This window comes from Bubalus kerabau, chromosome 7, assembly GCF_029407905.1.
Source record: "Bubalus kerabau isolate K-KA32 ecotype Philippines breed swamp buffalo chromosome 7, PCC_UOA_SB_1v2, whole genome shotgun sequence".
NCBI lineage: Eukaryota > Metazoa > Chordata > Mammalia > Artiodactyla > Bovidae > Bubalus > Bubalus kerabau.
The window spans coordinates 12,201,011-12,223,587 of record NC_073630.1 but is presented as its reverse complement, the minus strand read 5'-3'; the positions used below and the strand labels follow the sequence as shown (position 1 = coordinate 12,223,587).

General features: G+C 35.0%; 1 protein-coding gene across 2 annotated transcripts in view; it reads right to left on the bottom strand.

Moving 5' to 3' along the window:
• The window catches only part of CCSER1 (coiled-coil serine rich protein 1), a 1,463,256-nt gene that overhangs the window by 1,173,046 nt on the left and 267,633 nt on the right, over positions 1-22,577 (bottom strand). For both annotated transcript variants that reach the window (XM_055587653.1, XM_055587652.1), the window contains exon 4: positions 8,994-9,087. In XM_055587653.1, coding sequence (XP_055443628.1) covers positions 8,994-9,087 — 94 coding nt within the window. The remainder of the gene's footprint in view (positions 1-8,993; positions 9,088-22,577) is intronic.

Here is a 22,577-nt window from a genome sequence, read left to right as displayed (position 1 = left end):
TCTTCTTAAGGCAAGTCTCCTTTTGGGAACTAATTTTGTATTCATATACTTTTCTGCCACTGAAATTGCTATTTCCTGCTTTTATTAACAGTAAAATGTTAATTCCCACTTATTGCTCTTTAAAACAGACATTTTATTTGTACTATTATTTATTATACTACCTCTTTTTTAAGATGAAGGTATGTTAATTTATGACTCCATAGATATATTTATTTATTCAAAGGATTTGTGGAACTTTATTCAAGCTGTTCACTGCTCTGCTGAAAAACAAACTTGAAACATTGCAAACTTTTTTTCATTAATTTTTATATTAAAATGCAGATAATAATGAAATTAAAAAGCACATTAAAAGATGCCCATAATTAATATTGTTTTGTCACTAATTCGTGTCCATCTTTTTGGACCCTATAGACTGCAGCACACCAAGCTTCTCTGTCCTTCAGTATATTTCGGAGTTTGCTCAGACTCATACCCAGTGACTCAGTGACACCATCCAACCATCTCATCCTCTGTGGTCCCCTCTTCTCTTGCCCTCAACCTTTCTCATCATCAGGGTCCTTTTCAATGAGTCAGTTCTTCACATCAGGTGGCCAGAGTATTGGAGCTTCAGCTTCAGCATCAGTCCTTCCAATGAATATTCAGGGTTGGTTTCCTGTAGGATTGACCCCTTGCTGTTCCGGGGATTCTTCTCCAGCATCACAGTTTAAAAGCATCAGTTCTTCGGTGCTCAGCTTTTTAATGGTCCAACCTTCACATCTGTACATGACTACTGGAAAACCATAGCTTTGACTATATGGACCTTTGTCAGCAAAGTGATGTCTCTGTTTTTGAATACAGTGTCTAGGTTTGTCAGAGCTTTTCTTCCAAGAAGCAAGCGTTTTTTCATTTTATGGCTGCAGTCACCATCCACAGAGATTTTGGAGACGAAGAAAATAAAATCTGTCCCTTTTTCCACTTTTTCCCCATCTATTTGGCATGAAATGATGAAAACAGATGCCATGACCCTAGTTTTTTGAACACTGAGTTTTATGCCAGCTTTTTCACTCTCCTCTTTCACAATAATTATTATGACTACAATAATAGCCATCTTACCAAGCATAAGTCATAAGCACAAAATGCAATAATCTGATGAAATATAAATACAATTTCAAATATATACATATATGAGCATTTATATGACATAAATTTGGAATCATATGATTCAAATTGTCATTTTCTCCTTTGTTTTTTGCTATTCTGATATTTCACTTGGTTGGCTAACATACTTTAAATATACTGCTTATACTGTAAGTAGTATATCTACCAATAATAATATTCAATGAATATTATAATATGTACATTTATTATAAATTTTATTGGCCTTTAGAATGTCTCTTTGCATGTTACTTAGTAGGAAACAGTGTTAAATATATATATATTGAAAAATGTAAGAAAGTTTTTAAATTATATATGTTCAAACTCTGTTCATTAAAATAAATCTCTTTATTAAACATGTTTGATTTTCTGTAAAAAAAAATGAACTTTACTAATTTGTTTTTAATTTTATATCCATTTTATTTAATATACGTATGTCCAAAGATGTCTATGTTTTAAATATAATTATTTTAATAGCTACTCATTGTACAACTATTATCTGCTAATTCATTTCTGTTCAGTCACTCAGTCATGTCCGACTCTTTGCGACCCCAGGAATCGCAGCATGCCAGGCCTCCCTGTCAATCACCATCTCCCGGAGTTCACTCAAACTTACGTCCATCGAGTCAGTGATGCCATCTAGCCATCTCATCCTCTGTCGTCCCCTTCGCCTCCTGCCCCCAATCCCTCCCAGCATCAGAGTCTTTTCCAATGAGTCAACTCGTCGCATGAGGTGGCCAAAGTACTGGAGTTTCCACTTTAGCATCATTCCTTCCAAAGAATACCCAGGGCTGATCTCCTTCAGAATGGACTGGTTGGATCTCCTTGCAGTCCAAGGGACTCTCAACAGTCTTCTCCAACACCACAGTTCAAAACCATCAATTCTTTGGTGCTCAGCTTTCTTCACAGTCCAACTCTCACATCCATACATGACCACAGGAAAAACCATAGCCTTGACTAGATGGACCTCTGTTGGAAAAGTAATGTCTCTGCTTTTGAATATGCTATCTAGTTTGGTCATAACTTTCCTTCCAAGGAGTAAGCATCTTTTAATTTCATGGCTGCAATCACCATCTGCAGTGACTTTGGAGCCCAAAAAAATAAAGTCTGACACTGTTTCCACTGTTTCCCCATCTATTTCCCATGAGGGGATGGGATCAGATGCCATGATCTTCGTTTTCTGAATGTTGAGCTTTAAGCCAACCTTTACACTCTGCTCTTTCACTTTCATCAAGAGCCTTTTGTTCCTCTTCACTTTCTGCCATAAGGGTGATGTCATCTGCGTATCTGAGGTTATTGATATTTCTCCCTGCAATCTTAATTCCAGCTTGTGCTTACTGTAGTAAAAAAGACAACTGAACTTTTACACTTTTAACATATGATGATTTATCTAGTTTTTGCAAATTTAGCCATCATTAATTGTATGTTAAACTGAATAAATTTTACACATGCCATATATGAAATTATTCAAAATATCTGACTTAATACTTTAAAAACAAAAGTAGTTCTCTGGTTTTTGACAAAATTTTCCTTGACCATTACAATATGCTTTACTAGAAATTGCTATAAACTTTTAATAAAATCCTATAGTCAAAAATGAATGCTTTGTTCTCATAAAGTTTATTTAAAACCTCTAATGTTTTTCAGTAATGTAAGTAGTAGAATTTAATGGTATTATTATTTTAATTTTCAGACTTTTTGCATTTTATCATTATCAAATATCAATAATGAGCTTCTTATATTCCGAGATCTTTAATTATGTTGCTTTAAAAAGAAAACAAATTATATAAAACCAATTCAACCAAAAATTCTTTATGAGCTAGAGTACACAAACAAATATTTGTGTCTTTTTTCAAACCCCATAATGTGGCATGTGAATAATATAGGTTTTCAAAAGGTATTGTGTTGAGTAATATTAAAAAAAAACCCAAGTCATTTTAAGGACTATCTCACTTATTAAAACTGTTCTTCTGATACACAAAGTAAACATTATTTATCTTCTGAAGAATTTGGTTAACTCTGCTGATTTATAAAGTACTCTTGTTCTGGCCTCAACAAAGTTATCTACACCTTAAAGCAGATTCAGGAGAGTCATCATATTTGTTTCATCATTTTTATAATAAACTAATGAAATACCCTGCACTCATTATTTTAAAAAAGATAAAATTTATAAATGTTCATTTTTGTCCCCAAGCAAATAAATTAAGCTAAGTTTTCCATATGTTTAAGGCACCCTTTGCTCTTTATCATGGTTGCCTAACAAACACAGCTCAGATTGCTATGTTGCCTAATATTCAGTTTATTCAACTTGGTTTTACTTTTATTGTGAAAAATCTTTAAAAACACAAAAATACAGAAAACATTACAATTAGTCAATGAAACTTTCACCCAAAGCTTTGATAATTTTCAATAATTCACTAACACTTTTCCATCTATTCCCTCCTCCATATTTGTTAGTAAAGCAAATCTCAGATACCATATCATTTCAACCACATGTTTTGAGTTTTCCTCAAAAACAAAATCAAAGAAAAATACTCAGCACCCCAAAAATAAAAACAATTCTGTAATAATTATTCCCTCCCTATTCAAACTTCTCTGATAAACTCAGAAATATATATTTTACAGTGTTTTATGTTTTGCAAAAAAGGTGTCACATTGCATTTGCCACTTTTAATCTATAATACCCTTCTTTTTATCATGTCATTTACTTGTTGAAAAATCCAGACCATGTGTCCTGTAGAATTCTATATTTACACATGGGGACCATGTGTCCCCATATTCTATATTTAGTTATGGCAATCCCATCATAACATTTTACATTCACTCTCCCCTCATCCCAATACTTCCTGTAAAATTATGGTTTAATTAGGAGACTTAAACAGATTTAAGTACTTGTGGGCAGGACTGGTATTGCTGTGTAGTTCTCTAGTCATTTCATAAGGAGAGACAAAATGTGGACTTGTTTAATTAGGTCCCATTTGTTTATTTTTGCTTTTATTTCCAATATTCTGGGAGGTGGGTCATAGAGGATCCTGCTGTGATGTATGTCAGAGAGTGTTTTACCTATATTCTCCTCTAAGAGTTTTATAGTTTCTGGTCTTACGTTTAGATCTTTAATCCATTTTGAGTTTATTTTTGTGTACAGTGTTAGAAAGTGTTCTAGTTTCATTCTTTTACAAGTGGTTGACCAGTTTTCTGGAGAGGGTGTGGAGAAAAGAGAACCCTCTTACACTGTTGGTGGGAATGCAAACTAGTACAGCCACTATGGAGAACAGTGTGGAGATTCCTTAAAAAACTGGAAATAGAACTGCCTTATGATCCAGCAATCCCACTGCTGGGCATACACACTGAGGAAACCAGAATTGAAGGAGACACGTGTACCCCAATGTCCATCGCAGCACTGTTTATAATAGCCAGGACATGGAAGCAACCTAGATGTCCATCAGCAGATGAATGGATAAGAAAGCTGTGGTACATATACACAATGGAGTATTACTCAGCCATTAAAAAGAATACATTTGAATCCATTCTAATGAGGTGGATGAAACTGGAGCCTCTTATACACAGTGAAGTAAGCCAGAAAGAAAAACACCAATACACTATACTAATGCATATATATGCAATTTAGAAAGATGGTAACAATAACCCTGTATACGAGACAGCAAAAGAGACACTGATGTATAGAACAGTCTTTTGCACTCTGTGGGAGAGGGAGAGGGTGGGATGATTTGGGAGAATGGCATTGAAACATGTATAATATCATATATGAAACGAGTCGCCATTCCAGTTCGATGCACGATACTGGATGCTTGGGGCTGGTGCACTGGGACGACCCAGAGGGATGGTATGGGGAACACATATATACCTGTGGCGGATTCATTTCGATATATGGCAAAACCAATACAATATTTTAAAATTAAAAAATAAAATTAAAATAAAATTTAAAAAAATGTGGACTTGTTACACTTGAACTAAAGGTAGAGGTTAATGACCTTGGGTACTTTCTATTGAATCAATCACTGAAAAGTCTGCCACTAATAATATATTTTTACATTCATGTTATGGCATATATAGACACCATAATGATTCCCTTTAATGACTGCTCAGTGTACCACTGTAGGTTCAACAAATGTCCTATCATTTGATAATTTTCTGAGGTGTTCCCAATATTTTGCAATGAGTAGTTATTTGCATATATTATTTTGTTCTGAGGTGTTCCCAATATTTTGCAATGAGTAGTTATTTGCATATATTATTTTGTAAACTTCCAGTGTTTTACAATTAAATTTCTAGATGTTCGACAGTTGATCTAAAGGTAAATGTGTGTTTAGTTCTGGCAGGTGTTGACAAAAAAGTGTACACTGGCACCATGTGTAATTCTTTAAAATAAATACATATGAATAGCAAAATTATATAAGGTATTTGCATAAAAGTAAAAAAATACATACATTTTTAAAATATCTGTCAAATCAAATCCAGGAATAATGTCTCAAGAAATGGTTATCCTAAATTTATTGGCATTTAAGTTAAAAAAAAATTAGCTTCTTTTTGATATTAGCCTAAAATCCTAACATCATACACAAAACCAAACTCAAAATGGATTAGAGACTTAAATGTAAGGCCAGAAACTATAAAGCTCTTAGAGGAAAACACAGGCAGTACACTCTTTGACATAAATCACAGCAAGATCCTCTTTGACCCACCTCCTCGAGTAATGGTAATAAAAACAAAAATATACAAATAGGACTTAATGAAACTTAAAACCTTGGGCACAGCAAAGGTAAGATTAAGAGACAGCCCACAGAATAGAAGAAAATAATTGCCAATGAAACAACTGACAAAGGATTAATATCCAACGTATATAAACAGCTCATATAGCTCAATATCAGACAAACAGCCCAATAAAAATGGGCAGAAAACCTAAACAGCTATTTCTCCAAAAAAGACATACAATGGCTAATAAACACATGTAAAAATGCTCAATCATTAGAGAAATGAAAATTAAAACTACAACGAGGTAGCATTTCACACATCACTAAGGATGGCCATCATCAAAAAATCTACAAAGAGTAAATGCCAGAGAGGATTTGGAGAAAAGGGATCCCTCTTGCACTGTTGAGGAGAATGTAAATAAATTGATACAGCCATTATGGAGAACAGTATGGAAATTCCTTTAAAAAGAAGAAATAAAACTACCATCTGCCATCTGACCCAGCAATTCCACTACTGGCCATATACCCTGAGAAAACCATAACTGAAAGAGGCACATGAACACCAATGTTCACAGCAGCACTATTTACAATAGCTAGGACATGGAAGCAACCTAGATGTCCATCACAGAGAAATGGATTAAGAAGCTTATATACCACAAATGGAATATTACTCAACCATATAAAGAGCAAATTTGAGTCAGTTCTAGTGAGGTTGATGAACCTAGAGTCTGTTATACAGAATGAAGTAAGTCAGAATGATTAAAAAAATATTGTATACTAATACATATATACAGAATCTAGAAAAATGGTATTGATGAACCTATTTGCAGGAAAGGAATGGAGACACAGATAAAGAGAACACACTTATGGGCACAGCAAGGAAGGAGAGGGTGGGATGAATGGAGGAAGTATCATAGACATATACACATTCAGTTCAGTTCAGTTCAGTCACTCAGTCGTGTCTGACTCTTTGCGACCCTATGGACCACAGTATGCCAGGCCTTCCCGTCCATCACCAAATCCTGGAGTTTACCCAAACTCATGTCCATCAAGTCGGTGATGCCATCCAGCCATCTCATCCTCTGTCGTCCCCTTCTCCTCCTGCCCCCAATCTTTCCCAGCATCAGGGTCTTTTCAAATAAGTCAGCTCTTCACATCAGGTGGCCAAAGTATTGGAGTTTCAGCTTCAACATCAGTCCTTCCAATGAACACTCAAGACTGATCTCCTTTAGGATGGACTGGATGGACCTTCTTGCAGTCCAAGGGACTCTCAAGAGTCTTCTCCAACACCACAGTTCAAAAGCATCAATTCTGCTCTCAGCTTTCTTTATAGTCCAACTCTCACAAACATACATGACTACTGGAGAAAGCATAGCCTTGACTAGATGGACCTTTGTTGGCAAAGTAATGTCTCTGCTTTTTAATATGCTGTCTAGATTGGTCACAACTTTCCTTCCAAGGAGTACGTACATTATCATATGTTAAATAACTGGTGAGAAGTTGTTACATAACACAGTGAGACAGTCTGGCACTCTGTGATGATTAGAGGGGAAGGCTCAAGAGGGAGGTAATATATGTCTAATTATGGCTGATTAGCATTGTTGCATGGCAGAAACCATCACAACATTGTAAAGAATGCTCTTCCAATTAAAAATTAAATTAAAAATATTAAAAATTAAAAGTAAATTAAAACATTGTTTTGACAACTGTTATTATATATAACATACTGCATGAACAAAAATTCATGATAAAATATTATACCTGTGAGTGAGTGAGTGAGTGAAGTCGCTCAGTTGTGTCCGACTCTTTGCGACCCCATGGACACCAGGCTCCTCTGTCCATGGGATTTTCTAGGCAAGAGTACTGGAGTGGGTTGCCATTTCCTTCTCCAGGGAACTTCCCAACCCAGGGATCGAACCCAGGTCTCCCACATTGTACACAGACGCTTTACCATCTGAGCCACCAGGGGTAAAGTAAGGTTGTTTATACCTGTAAACAACCTTAGAGATTATGTCTGATTCATAAAAGTTAAAAACATGGACAATAAATTCCAAGAGGTGGATTTTCTCAAATGTATGCAGTAGGACTCAATATTTTGAAATTCTACTTTAATGTCACTACTGCTTTCACTTGAAAATGACTATATTCAAAGTATTTTTAGCATTAAAAAAAAGTAAAACCTTGCCACGGTAGTCAAATATCAAAATTTGACTGAACAATTAATCAATATATCCTACTTCCAAAGTAGTAATTTTGTTATTGAAAATATTACACTTAACACCTTAATACAAATATAAATATAAACATATATAATGGGCTCCCTTCTTAATTTATTTAGCAAGAATGTGTTTATTTCACACTATATCTCTGTGTGAATATGTGTTTTTGAGTGTGTGCTTTTGGTTTCTAGTGGTATTTACTAATTTTAAGGTCAATCTTACTGCATTAACTAGCACAGTTATTACTGAGATGGCTAAGATTTGAAAGAGTAAACTTAAATCCACAAAAGTTTCATTTGCTGATATCAAATAAGTGAAAGATAGGATTATATTATTGTTCCCTCTCTTAAAAAAAATAAGATATTAGCTTTTTCATTAAGTGTTTCATCAGAATTTTCCCCAAGGAAGAAGCTTTGTTTTATATTTTTTTCTTATTTAATAATTATCTTCCAGCAAAACTTAGAATAGATTACAAGATCAGGAGAATAATGTATCCAGGTTACCTACCATTCATCCTGCACATGGAATATACAAACGGGGACTGAAAAGACTGCTGCTGCTGCTAACCTGCTTCAGTCGTGTCCGACTCTGTGCGACCCCATAGACTGCAGCCCACCAGGCTCCCCAGTCCCTGGGATTCTCCAGGCAAGAACACTGGAGTGGGTTGCCATTTCCTTCTCCAATGTATGAAAGTGAAAAGTGAAAGTGAATTCGCTCAGTCGTGCCCGACTCTTGGCGACCCCATGGACTGCAGCCTACCAGGCTCCTCCGCCCATGGGATTTTCCAGGCAAGAGGACTGGAATGGAGTGCCATTGCCTTCTCCCTGAAAAGACTGAATGTACCCTAAAACAATATTTAGCTGATCAAATGCAAGCTAAATACCTAAGACCTGAGTTTTAAGAAATTGTGCATTTCCTCAATACTTACCTGAAGGATGAAGATTCTGTTCCTCTAAAAATTCCAAATCAAGCATTAGATCATCTTCATCCAGTTCACAAGAGCCCAAATTATTCAAAACATCCTGAAGAAAAACCAAAATCAATAGTTAGAAACTAAAACACTGAGAAACGGAGGCAAATACCCACATTTAGATGTCATGAAGTAAAAAAGAACTCAAGCTTTGCAAAGAAATGCTTTAACTGAACCCCAGAAATTATTTGCTTATCTTTCAAGCATTAACTTTATTAGCACAAAAAATTTCAACAATTATAAAAATTTTAACTCATTAAAAATTCACAAAGAGGTTTTTCAAATGTATAGAAGAGTGTGAATTAAACCTTTAGATATTTATCATACCAATCTGAGTAATAGTCTTCTAACACATTTAATGAATTATTTCTCAAACAATTTTTTTAAACAGTGCCAACTCTGAAATGTGTATTCTTGGAAGGGAGGAATCCAGTTACTGTTTCCCAATCATTTGCTTTGGAGTAGGAGGGATTAACAGTAGAAATAAATATCAACTAAGTTAAAAATTAATTATTGAATTTTATGTCTTAAATATCAGAGCTAGATCATGTTACTTTTCTTTTTTTTTTTTTCAAGAGGGCAAATAGTATAGTAAACTACAAGGATATATTGAGAAATCTTGAGGGAAATCAGTGATGCGCAGAGGTAGAAACTCTTGAAGGAGGACTACACTCCTGATCTGTGTATTTGTATATCGTTGGTAGAGACCAGGTTAAGAAACAACTTCCTTATCCATTGATTTGAGAATTGACTCACTGGAAAAGACCCTGATGCTGGGAGGGATTGGGGGCAGGAGGAGAAGGGGACAACAGAGGATGAGATGCTTGGATGGCATCACCAACTCGATGGACATGGGTTTGGATGAACTCCGGGAGTTGGTGATGGACAGGGAGACCTGGCGTGCTGGGTCATGGGGTCGCAGAGAGTCGGACATGACTGAGCGAGTGAACCTAACTGAACTGAATACTGTAAAAAAACTGAATTAAATATTATTGAACTTTAGAAACACATGATATCTGTGAATAGAGCACAGTAGTTTCAAAGATGATGAATATAACCAAATATACATGCTTCTTTATATAAATGAAAGTTAAAAGGAACTATTACTATATTGGATTCAATTGTATTACACTGTATCTGTATTAATTACAAGGAATCTAATAGTTTATAAATAAAATCAACTGCTTCTTGGATGTTCTATGATATCATGTGGCAAGGATAGCCCACTGAAAGTAAGTTGCTTATTTATATAGCATCAAAGATATTATGAATACCAGTTCAGTTCAGTCACTCGGTTGTGTACAACTCTTTACAACCACATGGACTATAGTACACCAGGCTTCCCTGTCCATCACCAAATCCTGATGCTTACTCAAACTCATGTCTATAAGTCAGCAATGCCACACAACTATCTCATCCTCTGTTGTCCCCTTATCCTCCCATCTTCAATCTTTCCCAGCATAAGGGTCTTTTCAAATGAGTCAGCTCTTTGCATCAGGTAGCCAAAGTATTGGAGTTTCAGCTTCAGCATCAGTCCTTCCAATGAATATTCAGGACTGATCTCCATTAGGATAGACTGGTTGGATCTCCTTTCAGTTCCAGGGACTCTCAAGAGTCTGCTCCAACACCAGAGTTCAAAAATATCAATTCTTCAGCACTCAGCTTTCTTTATAGTACAACTCTCACATCCATACATGACTACAGGAATAACCATAGCTTTGATGGAATGGATCTTTGTTGGCAAAGTAATGTCTCTGCTATTTAATATGCTGTCTAGGTTGGTCATACCTTCTTCCAAGGAGAAAACGTCTTTTAATTTCATGGCTGCTCTCACCATCTGCAGTGATTTTGGAGCCCCAAAAATAAAGTCTGTCACTGTTTCCACTGTTTCCCATCTATTTGCCATGAAGTGATGGGATCAGATGCCATGATCTCAGTTTTTTGAATGCTGAGCTTTAAGCCAACTTTTTCACTCTCCTCTTTTACTGTCATCAAGAGGCTTTTTAGTTCCTCTTCACTTTCTGTCATAAGGGTGGTGTCATCTGCATATCTGAGGTGATTGATATTTCTCCCGGCAATCTTGATTCCAGCTTGTGCTTCATCCAACCCAGCATTTCTCACAATGTACTCTGCATATAAGTTAAATAAGCAGGGTGACAATATACAGCCTTGATGTACTCCTTTCCCGATTTGGAACCAGTTTTTGTTCCATGTCCAGTTCTAACTGCTGCTTCTTGACCTGTATACAGATTTCCCAGGAGGCAGGGCAGGTGGTCTGATATTCCCATCTCTTGAAGAATTTCCACAGTTAGTGGTAATCCACACACTCAAAGGCTTGGTTAGTCAAAAAAGCAGAAGTAAATGTTTCTCTGGAACTCTCTTGCTTTCGTGATGATCCAACAGATGTTAGCAATTTTCCTCTGCCTTTTCTAAATTCAGCTCGAACATCTGGACATTCTTGGTTCATGTATGTTGAAGCCTGGCTTGGAGAATTTTGAGCATTGCTTTGCTAGCACATGAGATGAATGCAATTGTGAGGTAGTTTGAAAATTATTTGGCATTGCCCTTCTTTGGAATTGGAATGAAAACAAGACTAGGAACTGACTATGGCTCAGATTATGAACTCCTCATTGGCAAATTCAGACTTAAATTGAAGAAAGTAGGGAAAACCACTAGACCATTCAGGTATGACCTAAATCAAATCCCTTACGATTATACAGTGGAAGTGACAAATAGATTCAAGGGATTAGAGCTGATAGACAGAGTGCCTGAAGAACTATGGAGGGAAGTTTGTGACATTGTACAGGAAGCAGTGATCAAGATCACCCCCAAGAAAAAGAAATGCAAAAAGGCAAAATGGTTGTCTGAGGAGGCCTTACAAATAGCTGAGACAGGAAGAGAAGCTACAGGCAAAGGAGAGAAGGAAAGATATACCCATTTGAATGCAGAGTTCCAGAGAATAGCAAGGAGAGATAAGAAAGCCTTCCTCAGGGATCAATGCAAAGAAATAGAGGAAAACAACAGAATGGGAGAGACTAGTGATCTCTTCAAGAAAATTACAAATATAGGCAACACAAGATAAGCTGCCATTCTCAAAAATGCAAAAAAGAATATTGAAAAAACAAAAGAAATATAATTGAAGTTGATTGTGGAAAATTAAGAGTTTAAGCAGATATTACAAGGATACTATTTCCAAGTTCTATTGCACAGTATTCAAATATGAGAATTTTAATCAAGGAGTCAAGAATACATTGTTTAAAAAATTGTTTAATGATGAAGGTGTAGTAATTGATACAGCTTCAAATTAGCCTTAATAATTTTATACTTGTATTTTGAATTTCATTGACCAATATTATGGTCTTAACTGTTTTCATCCAAAATTCATAAAATGAATCTTTTATAACTTTATTTTCAAGCTGAGGATAGATTATCAACTGTCAAATTCAAAATAGGGTTGAACCCTAGTACCTTGTAAAGTGATTATTTTTGAAGATAGTACCATTAAAGAAGAAGCTACATTTAAATCAACTCATAAGTATTGGCCCTAATACAATATGACTGGTGTTCCTATAGGAAATATAGGACAGACAAGAAAGACAGAGGGACAGCCATTGGAGGACATAGGAAGAAGGCAGCCATCTGCAAGCCAAGGAAAGAGACTTCAGGAGAATCCAAACCTGCCTACACTTTGATCTTGGAAGCCCAGCCACCAGAGCTATAAGAAAATACATGTCTGCCGTTTAAGCCACCCAGTTGTGGTATTTTGTTATCACAGCCCCAGCACACTTACACAACCAACAATGTTTAGAAAACAATGGAGATTAGAACGAAGGAAATAAGTGCATGGCTGGCATATAATTCTGTGTTATGCTATGTAAGGACATCTTTCTCAATGTAAGCTTATATGTTTTGCATAGCATTTCTCTCTTAAACTTGAAATTACTTCATTTGATGTACCTAGCTATAGAAAAAGATACCAGGTTCTTAAATAAGCCAAACTTCCTGTCCTTGGTGGATGATCCAAGATGGGCATTTTATCTAAACTTGCTGATGATAGCCCTTTCAGAAAAATGAGAAGCAGTTCTGTTTGGTGTTAGATATTACAAGGTGTGCATCACAGGGACCTTGGACTTCACTGCATGGTTAAGATAGATGAAATTCACTGGAAAAATGTCAAGTGTTATATTAGTAGGTCTTCTGTTTCTTGGTTCTAGCAACTCCCGAGGTCCAAAAGCATACGTGATCTTTTCAAGGTTGAACTGTTCAACCCTATTTTGGATCTGATGGTTGATAATCTATCCTCAGCTTGAAAATAAAGTTATAAAAGATTTTATTTATGTAACAAGGAACTATTTAAAACCTCTACCACTGTTGGGGGCCGGCGTGAGGCACTCCGCCCATGGCAAAGGTCATGAGGAAGGAGGCTCGACATTCGCAAAGGCAGGATCGAGCCTCAGGAGTCCTCCTGGAAATCCTCAAGCATCTACCCCCATAACCAGAGCCTGCCTACTTTACTACTTTGCGCTCTCCCCTACACCTCTGACTTTACGGGGGGCTGTCCCCCACCACCTCTTTCGGAGAAGGAGTTAACTTAGAGCTCCAGTTAATAATATTAATTCCTGGGCGTGATAGGAGTGTTTCAACCTACAAACTCTTCTGAAGGTTCTCTAGCCTGCCTGACAGGCTTGTCCGGCCACATGTGATTGCTCACAGCCTCCCAACTGTGAGAGGCACGAGATGCTTTAAACCTTCTAAAAACAGGTTCCTTAGAAAAGTTAGAAAACCATTAGTATAAGTATAGTGGGCTGATTAGAAATTGTATTGATGAAGCGTTTTTCATTTGTTGAGCCAATGTTTGCTGCTAAGTCTCCATATCCCCTGCCCTTACACACATTAATGAATATATAGAAGAAATAAGTATTAACCTTTGATATAAATCACATTAGACCTTAGGCTAAGTAAATTCTTTCCTTAACTAAAACCCACTACACCCTCACCCTATAGGAATGTAACTTTATTTGGGTGGCGTCTGTTTTAAGAATAATCACCCTTGGAGAAATAAGTGTCCTGGTTGACTGACCGCTGTCACAAGGAGAGGGTCATAAATTGTCAGCAGGCCCCCTGGCCAGAAGATGATGTAACACCCCTAAGACCTCTGTATACATTTGTATGAAGCACCTGACTTTGATAAAAGTCAGGACTGCTGACCCCGCATGACTTTTGCATAACATCTCAGTGTATAAAAGTAGACCATGGAAAATAAAGAATTGGGATCAGTTCCTCGAAAGACTGGTCTCCCCATGTCTTTCTCCCTCTCAAACTCTGGTTGAGTCTCCATCTAGAGCACGGAACCCACCAAGCTTACTAATTTTACCTGGGCTTCTAAGATCCGACTGGGGAGGCCTCAGTGTCTCCTCTCCTTCGGTAGAACGGAAGGACGCCTGCGGCCTACGTAGTGGTGCAAGCTTCTTGTCCTGAAGTTTTATTGGTCCCCCGCATAAACCAAGCTACTCAGCCTCTTTTCTCCACTGAATTTTCCTACTGAGCTATCCTCATTCTATTACTCTTTATATCTTTGATGAATAAATAATTAAATAGGTCGCCGACGCCGTCCCCGCTTCGAATACCCTGGATCAGCCGGGGCTGGACCCCGGCATACCACTGTATATCAACATTTAATTTAAGAAAGAAACACCAACGAAGTGAACAAATTAAATTTGGAAAATTCGCTACATTGTTTTTATATATTCTCATTTAGGAAGTGACCCTTGACATTTGGACTAGCAGGCTGGTCCATCACTGGTTTGGAGGAAGTGTTCTTTAATCTGCTTATTCCAAATTGCCTTGCTTTGATATCTTGCTTACAGAGCAACTTTCTTATTAATGTAGTGGAGTCTTTGAAGTTGGTGAAACATCATAAGAAAAGGAGAGCAGATGCAACAACATGATGTTACAGAAGGAAAATCAATGTGAATTTACAGCCCTAAAAGAGGTCTTTTCATATGTCTCCTTAAAAGAGACCAACAGTAGCAACGGTACTTTTGCCAACACTTAAGGACACTCTAGATACTTGCTACCCAATATCCACCAACAAAAAGAACCAGTGCTCTTTAATTACTAGGGAAATAAAACAAAGAGAAAATACACAATAGTTTTGGATCATTTTTTTGTTGCCAGAAAACAAGATTTGTCTAAAACAAAACAAACAAAAAAAAAAATCAGGGGTAGTTTTAAAAGGTTAATGAAAGTGAAAGTCACTCAGTCATGTCTGATTTTTTGAGACCCCATGGGCTATACAGTCCATGGAATTCTCCACGCCAGAATACTGGAGTAGGTAGCCTTTCCCTTCTCCAGGGGATCTTCCCAACCCAGGGATCAACCCCAGATCTCCCACCTTGTAGGTGGATTCTTTACCAGCTGAGCCACAAGGGAAGCCCAAAGAAATGCAAATTCCTAGTATGAACACATTTGTAACCAGTTTTAAGGTAACTGTATCAATTTGCTCTGGAATCATGGTAATATCTGCAGGAGGAAATGGCAACCTGCTCCAGTATTCTTGCCTAGAAAATTCCATGGACCAAGGAGCTTGGCAGGCTACAGTCCATGGGGTTGCAAAGAGTGGGATAAGACTGAGCCCAGCACAGCATAGCATGGTAATATGTACAGTTAAGTGGCCAAAGCATTTAAGATAAACTGATATATTAGGCTTGGTATGTGAAAATAAAACACTAAGAAGAATTTGATGATATAAAACTAAACCAATATTTAAAGGCCATGGGAAATTTAATACATATTCTTATTTATTTTTTATGTAAGATTTATGTGGTTGCTATGAGAGGAGTGATTGTTTAATTGTAAGGAAATGCTAATTTTTTACTAAATTCATAATATTAATAAATTAGATATTAAATCAAGCACAATTATTACTAAGTATTCCCTAAGCAGACATTTAAAAATCTGTCAACAATACTAATTACTCATGAAATCTCCCAAATGACTTTAAGCCATTAAGAGCAAACTAAATAGATATTAATGAAGTAATTCAAAAATCAATTTTCTAAACTCTAGGGATTTAACAATGAACTAAAGAGGTGTGTTTTCTTTCCTCACTGAACTTAGAGATAACGAGATTCTAATAAAGAAATATCTATCTTTTCTATAAATAAAGTATGTACCATCATTTATAAATCAATCTCTTATGTTTCATTACTGTGAATTATTTTTCCAGAGCCTGCTTGTTATTGAATAAAAATAAAACTGCATGTCTAAAGCTAGTGCTGAAAAGACAAGCTCTGATCAGTCTATTAATATGTAACTATTCCATACGGCCCATTTTATGACCTTTTGGCCTTGTCTCTTCATTGCAATAAAGATAATTATGATCCTGTGAAAAATAAAGAAAGCTGGGACATGTTACTACACAAGGAAGTGTTGTTTGTAAAAGAAATCATTCTGTCAAAGAAAATTAATAAGATACTCTCTACTTGTGGTTTTATAAACATGCTATCAATTGCATTTCTATACTGTTATATTTTAGATAAATGACTTTCCAAGAAGCCTTAAAATATCTAAAAGGCAAGATATGAGATGCTCTACTCTTAAATACTTGTTTATGTAATATTTAATGACACAGCAGACTGCTCTGATCATCATTTAGTCTAAATGTGAAGAGAATTTTCCAAACTAATGAGGAATAATCAATCTAGTTTACATTCTTCGATTAATTCTCCATTATGATCAGGCGATACCAGGTTATAAGTTTCATTCTCTACTAACCTAAATACAGAAGCTTCCATAAATTGACTAACAAGAGAATATTTTATTATTGAAAATGTATGATGTAGCTATTACAGATCTTCAGTGAAAGGCACCTGTCTAAAATATATTCTGCAACTGGCTTTACAATTAATTACATTGGCTGTTCTACTTGGGGAAAAAAAGATAAAAGTCAAATAACTTATATGCTTTCAAATAATTTGTAATATCCCAGAAAGATAATTACATGAACAATGAAAAATGAGAGACATAAGAGGGACAAGATACACATATACTCCAAAGCAGATGTCAAAACAGGCTGAGTATATAAAATTTCATGAGGAGGGCATAGCAACCTACTCCTGTAATCTTGCCTGGGAAATCCTATGGACAGAGGAGCCTGGTGGGCTACAGTCCTTAGGGTCTCAAAGAGTCAAACACAACTGAAGTGACTTAGCACACATGCATGCATACAATTTCATAAAAGCTGAGTTTTGCATATCCATACATGCAGTGGAAAAGAAAATAATATGCCAATACATATGTACATATATATATATAATTATATAATTTCACTATTATACTTTCACTGTTCACTGTTAACAGTGAAGTAATTGTTTCACTAATTACTACTCCAGGGAGTTATTTGGTTTTTATTTCCTGATTCGGTAAATAAAGCATTTGCTGTTGTTCTTTAGTTGCTAAGTAGTGTCCAGCTCTTTCGCAACCCCATGGACTGTCACCCGTCGGGCTCCTCTGTCCATAGAACTTCCCAGGCAAGAATATTCACTCACTATAACAGAGTTACCTTTACCTCTCAACATGGTAGGCACAGAGTATTTTCAAAGACAGCTTGCTCTATGCTAGGTCCTGTTTAATCTTATGGATCTTTATATATCAAAATATAGTTTTAATAAATATTTTCAAAAATTTGTCTTAATTCTATCAGCCCTTATTGGTGAGACTTCCCCACTGTAAGTTCAAAAAAATACATTTGTAAATATGAATGACAAATGTATATAATTCACTAAAATGATATCTTGGCATTATAAATACAAGCAAAGGATAATATTTTGTTTTGATTACTGTGTTTTTTATTTCTGTATAAAAAGTTAGCAAACTGAGATTCTTAAAACTATGAGTGACTAACTCTTAGAGACCAGACTTGCTAACTCTATTCTTTATATTAATAAAAGGTAAATGATTTTATATTATTCAGGCAATACAGTACTAAAATACTAAAGTATCACGTTATAACATTTCACTTTTTAGGGAAAGTTAACAATTATATGAAATTAATATCTCCATAGGCTTCATATCTATTTTAAACCAATATCTGAATTTGTACAAAATTTTAAAGTAAAGATTGAAGGTTTCCATTATCAAAAGAGGAGAAGGGCAAAGAAGGGAAGGGGGAGACAGAGGATAAGATAGTTGGATGGCATTACTCACTCAATGGACATGAGTTTGAGCAAACTCAGGAAGACAGTGAACGACAGGGAAGCCTGGTGTGCTGCAGTTCATGGGGTTGCAAAGAGTCAGACACCGCGACTGAACAACAGCAACGCAAGGGAATAAATTAAAAGTAATCTTAATTATTAAGTAATAAAAATAAAATACAAATAGAAAACTAGTGAGTATAAAAATATGATTAGCAAATGCAGTTTTTTCTTGTCATCATTTATGGCATGGAGGAAAATAAACAATATCTTTTGGGATTCTATTTTCATAACAAAAGAAAACCAATGTTACAGATGCCATCTCCTTGATTTCACATTTCACTACATGAGTTTGCATCACTTCAATAAAGCAACAGAAATAAATAATTATCAAATATTTGTAACTCTAATGAAACCAAGACCCACTCAATAACATACCACAATTAAATTGTGTGTAATTGGCTTGAGATGAACACGGTAAGATGGAAAAGAGTGCTATCACAATTAAAATTCTTGTAAATCTAGTATTTTTTAAATATATGTTAGAGAGAGATCATTTCTAGCCTTCATTCTTCTTTGTGCACTAGGAAAACAGTTAAGAAGTGTATTTCATTATCTTGTAATTGGTGTTAAGGTCAACTTTTTGCCAAGAACCATTCCAGTTCTTTAACTTTCACTTATAATTCTTTCTAAACACTACTCTGAGATTACTTTCATTAAAGTAATCAATCATTTATATATATTCCTTCATCATCTAATACAGGAAAAGATGATAAAGGTATGTATCTACAGAACAAATACTATTAATAATTTCATTTTAATTCAAAACTCAATGATCTGGGGCTTTCCTGGTGGTTCAGTGGTTAAGATTCCGCTCCCAGTGCAGGGGGCCAGGGTTCTATCCCTAGTTGGGGAACTAGATCCCACATGTTGCAATTAAGAGTTCACATGCTAAACCCTCACTTCTACTTATGTGCAGGCTCATGAAAGAATTCACAATGGACAGAAATCATATGAAATGTCAACAATGTTTGAAGTAAGTTTTGTTTCCCTCTAAGAATAAGCACCTTTCTTCTGTCAGGAAGCCTGTGGTCATTTTTTTGTTACTGGTAGCTCAATATAATCCCCCAATATGTTTTTTTTATTGTATTTTATGATTAAAACTGTGTGATTATTTTGCTAAACAGTAAAAAAAAAAAAAAAGTTTGCATGCTGCAACTAAGACCCAGCACAGCCAAATAAACAAATAAGCATTTAAAACAAAACAAAATTCAACAATATGAGTTCTATCTACCTATCCAAAATTGCTTCCTTAAAAATTATTAATAAAACTAAACGTATTTATTATTTTCTGAAAATTCCATTTGCATTGAGTCTATTTTCTTTCCCCAAATACCTAAAGAGCAAATACAAAGTAACATATTCATACTTTATTACATCACAGACTTTTTTTTTACATTACTTATAAAAGGGTCTAAAACATGCCTTTTGCTAATGATGCGAAAGATTAAAAGTCTTTCTCTTAAAAATTCCCTTTATGTGCAATATATCCTGGTTTTTATGGAATATTTATTGTTGTTCTTCAGTCTCTCAGTCATGTCTTACTCTTTGCTACCCCATGGACTGCAGCATGCCAAGCTTCATGGAGCATAAGACCATCAATTATACACACACCTAAGCAGAGTACATTTGCCCAAAGAATGATATCAACTATTCACTGTACTTCCTGCTGGAGAAAAACATCTGTGACTCAGTGCCACATCTGAACAGAGAGTTCTTGTGTTCTCAGAATCTCTAGTGTTGTATCATTATAATATATGAAAATAATATTTACCTAATAATATCTTATGATGCTATCGATATAATAATATCTCAATTAACTGGGGATGAGATGTCTTACTGCCAAGCTATTTTGATGACAAACAATAATGTCCTTTTTGAACATTAATTTTTTTTTTAACTATCTGATATTTTGGGGAAAAAATGTATTATCCAGAAAAAGAATTAATGTGTAATACTGAAGAAATTTTTAAGAATGCTTAATTGCTAGCCCTACACAAGGTTTAGGTTTCTAAGAATTTCTTAGGTGTATGTAAAGATGTGGTAAAGAATCCACCTCCATGCAGAAAATGCAAGAGACACTGGCTTGATCCATGGGTCTCAAAGATTCCCTGTAGTAGGATACGGCAACCTGTTTCAGTATTCTTATCTGTAGAATTCCATGGACAGAGGAGCCTGGAAGGGTAAGTCCATGGGGTCACAAAGAGTCAGACAACAATTATTTTCATATACAAATGATCCTTCACTATGCTGTTTGATAATGTTAAAAAAAGTCTAACCTTTCAAATTTTCCTTGATATTTTCTTTCTTCTATACAGTTGCAAGTTAAACCAAATTTCTTTTATTTATACTTCCATCAAATTTCAAATAACATTCCATTTCTTTATGAAGATTTCCTCATCTTCATGTGGTTAACATTAATTTACTAACTTTAATTACTAACATTAATTTCTTCCCATGTGGTTTGTAATAGTTCTTCTATTTGCATCCTTAAAGTAAATATGGTGCAATTATTCTCCCTCTGCAATTCCTACAGTACTTAATACAGTCTTGAGAATATCAATAATTTAACAAAATCAATAATTATGTACTGATAACCATCAATATGTCAGGCTTCCCCAGTGGTTCAGCGGTAAAGAATCTGCCTGTAATGCAGGAACCACAGGAGACTGGGGTTTGATGCCTGGTTCAGGAAGATCCCCTGGAGGAAGTCATGGCAACCCACTCCAGTATTCTTGCCTAGAGAATCCTATGGACAGAGGAGCCTAGTGGGCTACAGTACATAGGGTCACAAAAAGTGGGACATGACTGAAGCGACTTAGCACCCATGCCCGCACATCAATATGTCAGGTACAGGGCAAGTAACAAACTGTCTCGAATTTTAAACTTGTTAAATAGAACCATATAGCACACAAATTAGAGCATTTTCTGACTTAATGAGAAACCCATGGTTATTTTAATGCTTTTATATTTCATTTGTTCAAAGTATCACATTGGAACTATGTTGGGAAGCAATATAATTCGACTTACAAAATTATTTCATACAAATGTACTTTGCATTAAGGTACAAAGAAACACAAGTGAATAAGCAGAAGTGGTACACCACAAGCAATTGCAGAGTACCTCTTTTTTTCCTTATAAAATGAGAGCTTTCTATTCGAAAAATTAATTTATATTCTTTTAAATAATAATGAAAAGAATTATATTTTAAAAACTAAAATAAAAACAGTGTTGAATGCAATGAGAGAAAGAAGGACAAATATTTCATCAATATAAATATATGAACATAATCAGGTTCAAAGTGCTTTATCATCAAATTTCTTTAGTGCTTAAATATCTACAGTGATCTACAAAAATATATAGGCCCATTTCTTGGTCTTTGAAAAATTAGTTTAAAAAACACAATATTGACTTGTAGTCTACAATAAAACATAAAGTCACAAAATAAATATATTTATAAATATCAAATATATGTCAATATTAATTTTATCTAAATTACATAAACAAGAAAATATCACTAAGCTACAAATCAGAAAAAGTATTTGCAGGTAGATGAGAGTCAAGACAGAATAGAATAGGTTCACTTCTTTGTTTTGGCATTATTTGCCAACCTATTTTTTTACATATATAAAGATTATCAAATGAATTTATCCCTCTGGTTAGATCAATACACAATTTAGAAAAAAATATTTTTATTTTATCTAAATTATTTGCAAAATTAAATACAAAATTGGAATATTTTATCTTGCCCAGCCATTCACACATCAGTTTTTACTACATAGAGCTGAACTATAAAGAAATTCTAAGTAAATGAAGTGCTTTACATCAACAGAAATCTAGTGCAGTATTCAAAATCCACTGATAAAAGTCAATCAATTCAACTTAATTAATGTATAAGTTAATGTAATTTATATTATAATGATTTGAGGTACATAAATACTGATAACATTAAAGAAAAATGTTTAGAGAAACTAAACAAATTAAATTTTAATGAAATTATAGTTGCTTTACAATACAATATTACTATAAGCCTTTTTTTCCTGTGGAAACTCATTTTCCTTTCATTATTATGATTAGAAATTAAGATTTATTTTTATGACCATTACCCCAAAATGCATTCACTAAGTGCATTTTCCCATTTTTTACCTTCATAGCAACAATTTTATTACATTTGTAGAATAAAACAATCATTATTAATTTCATGTACACCATGATATATTCTGGGATAAAGATATCAAAAAACAAAAAACATCCTCTTGATGAAATTACATCTTAATTTGTTTTCATT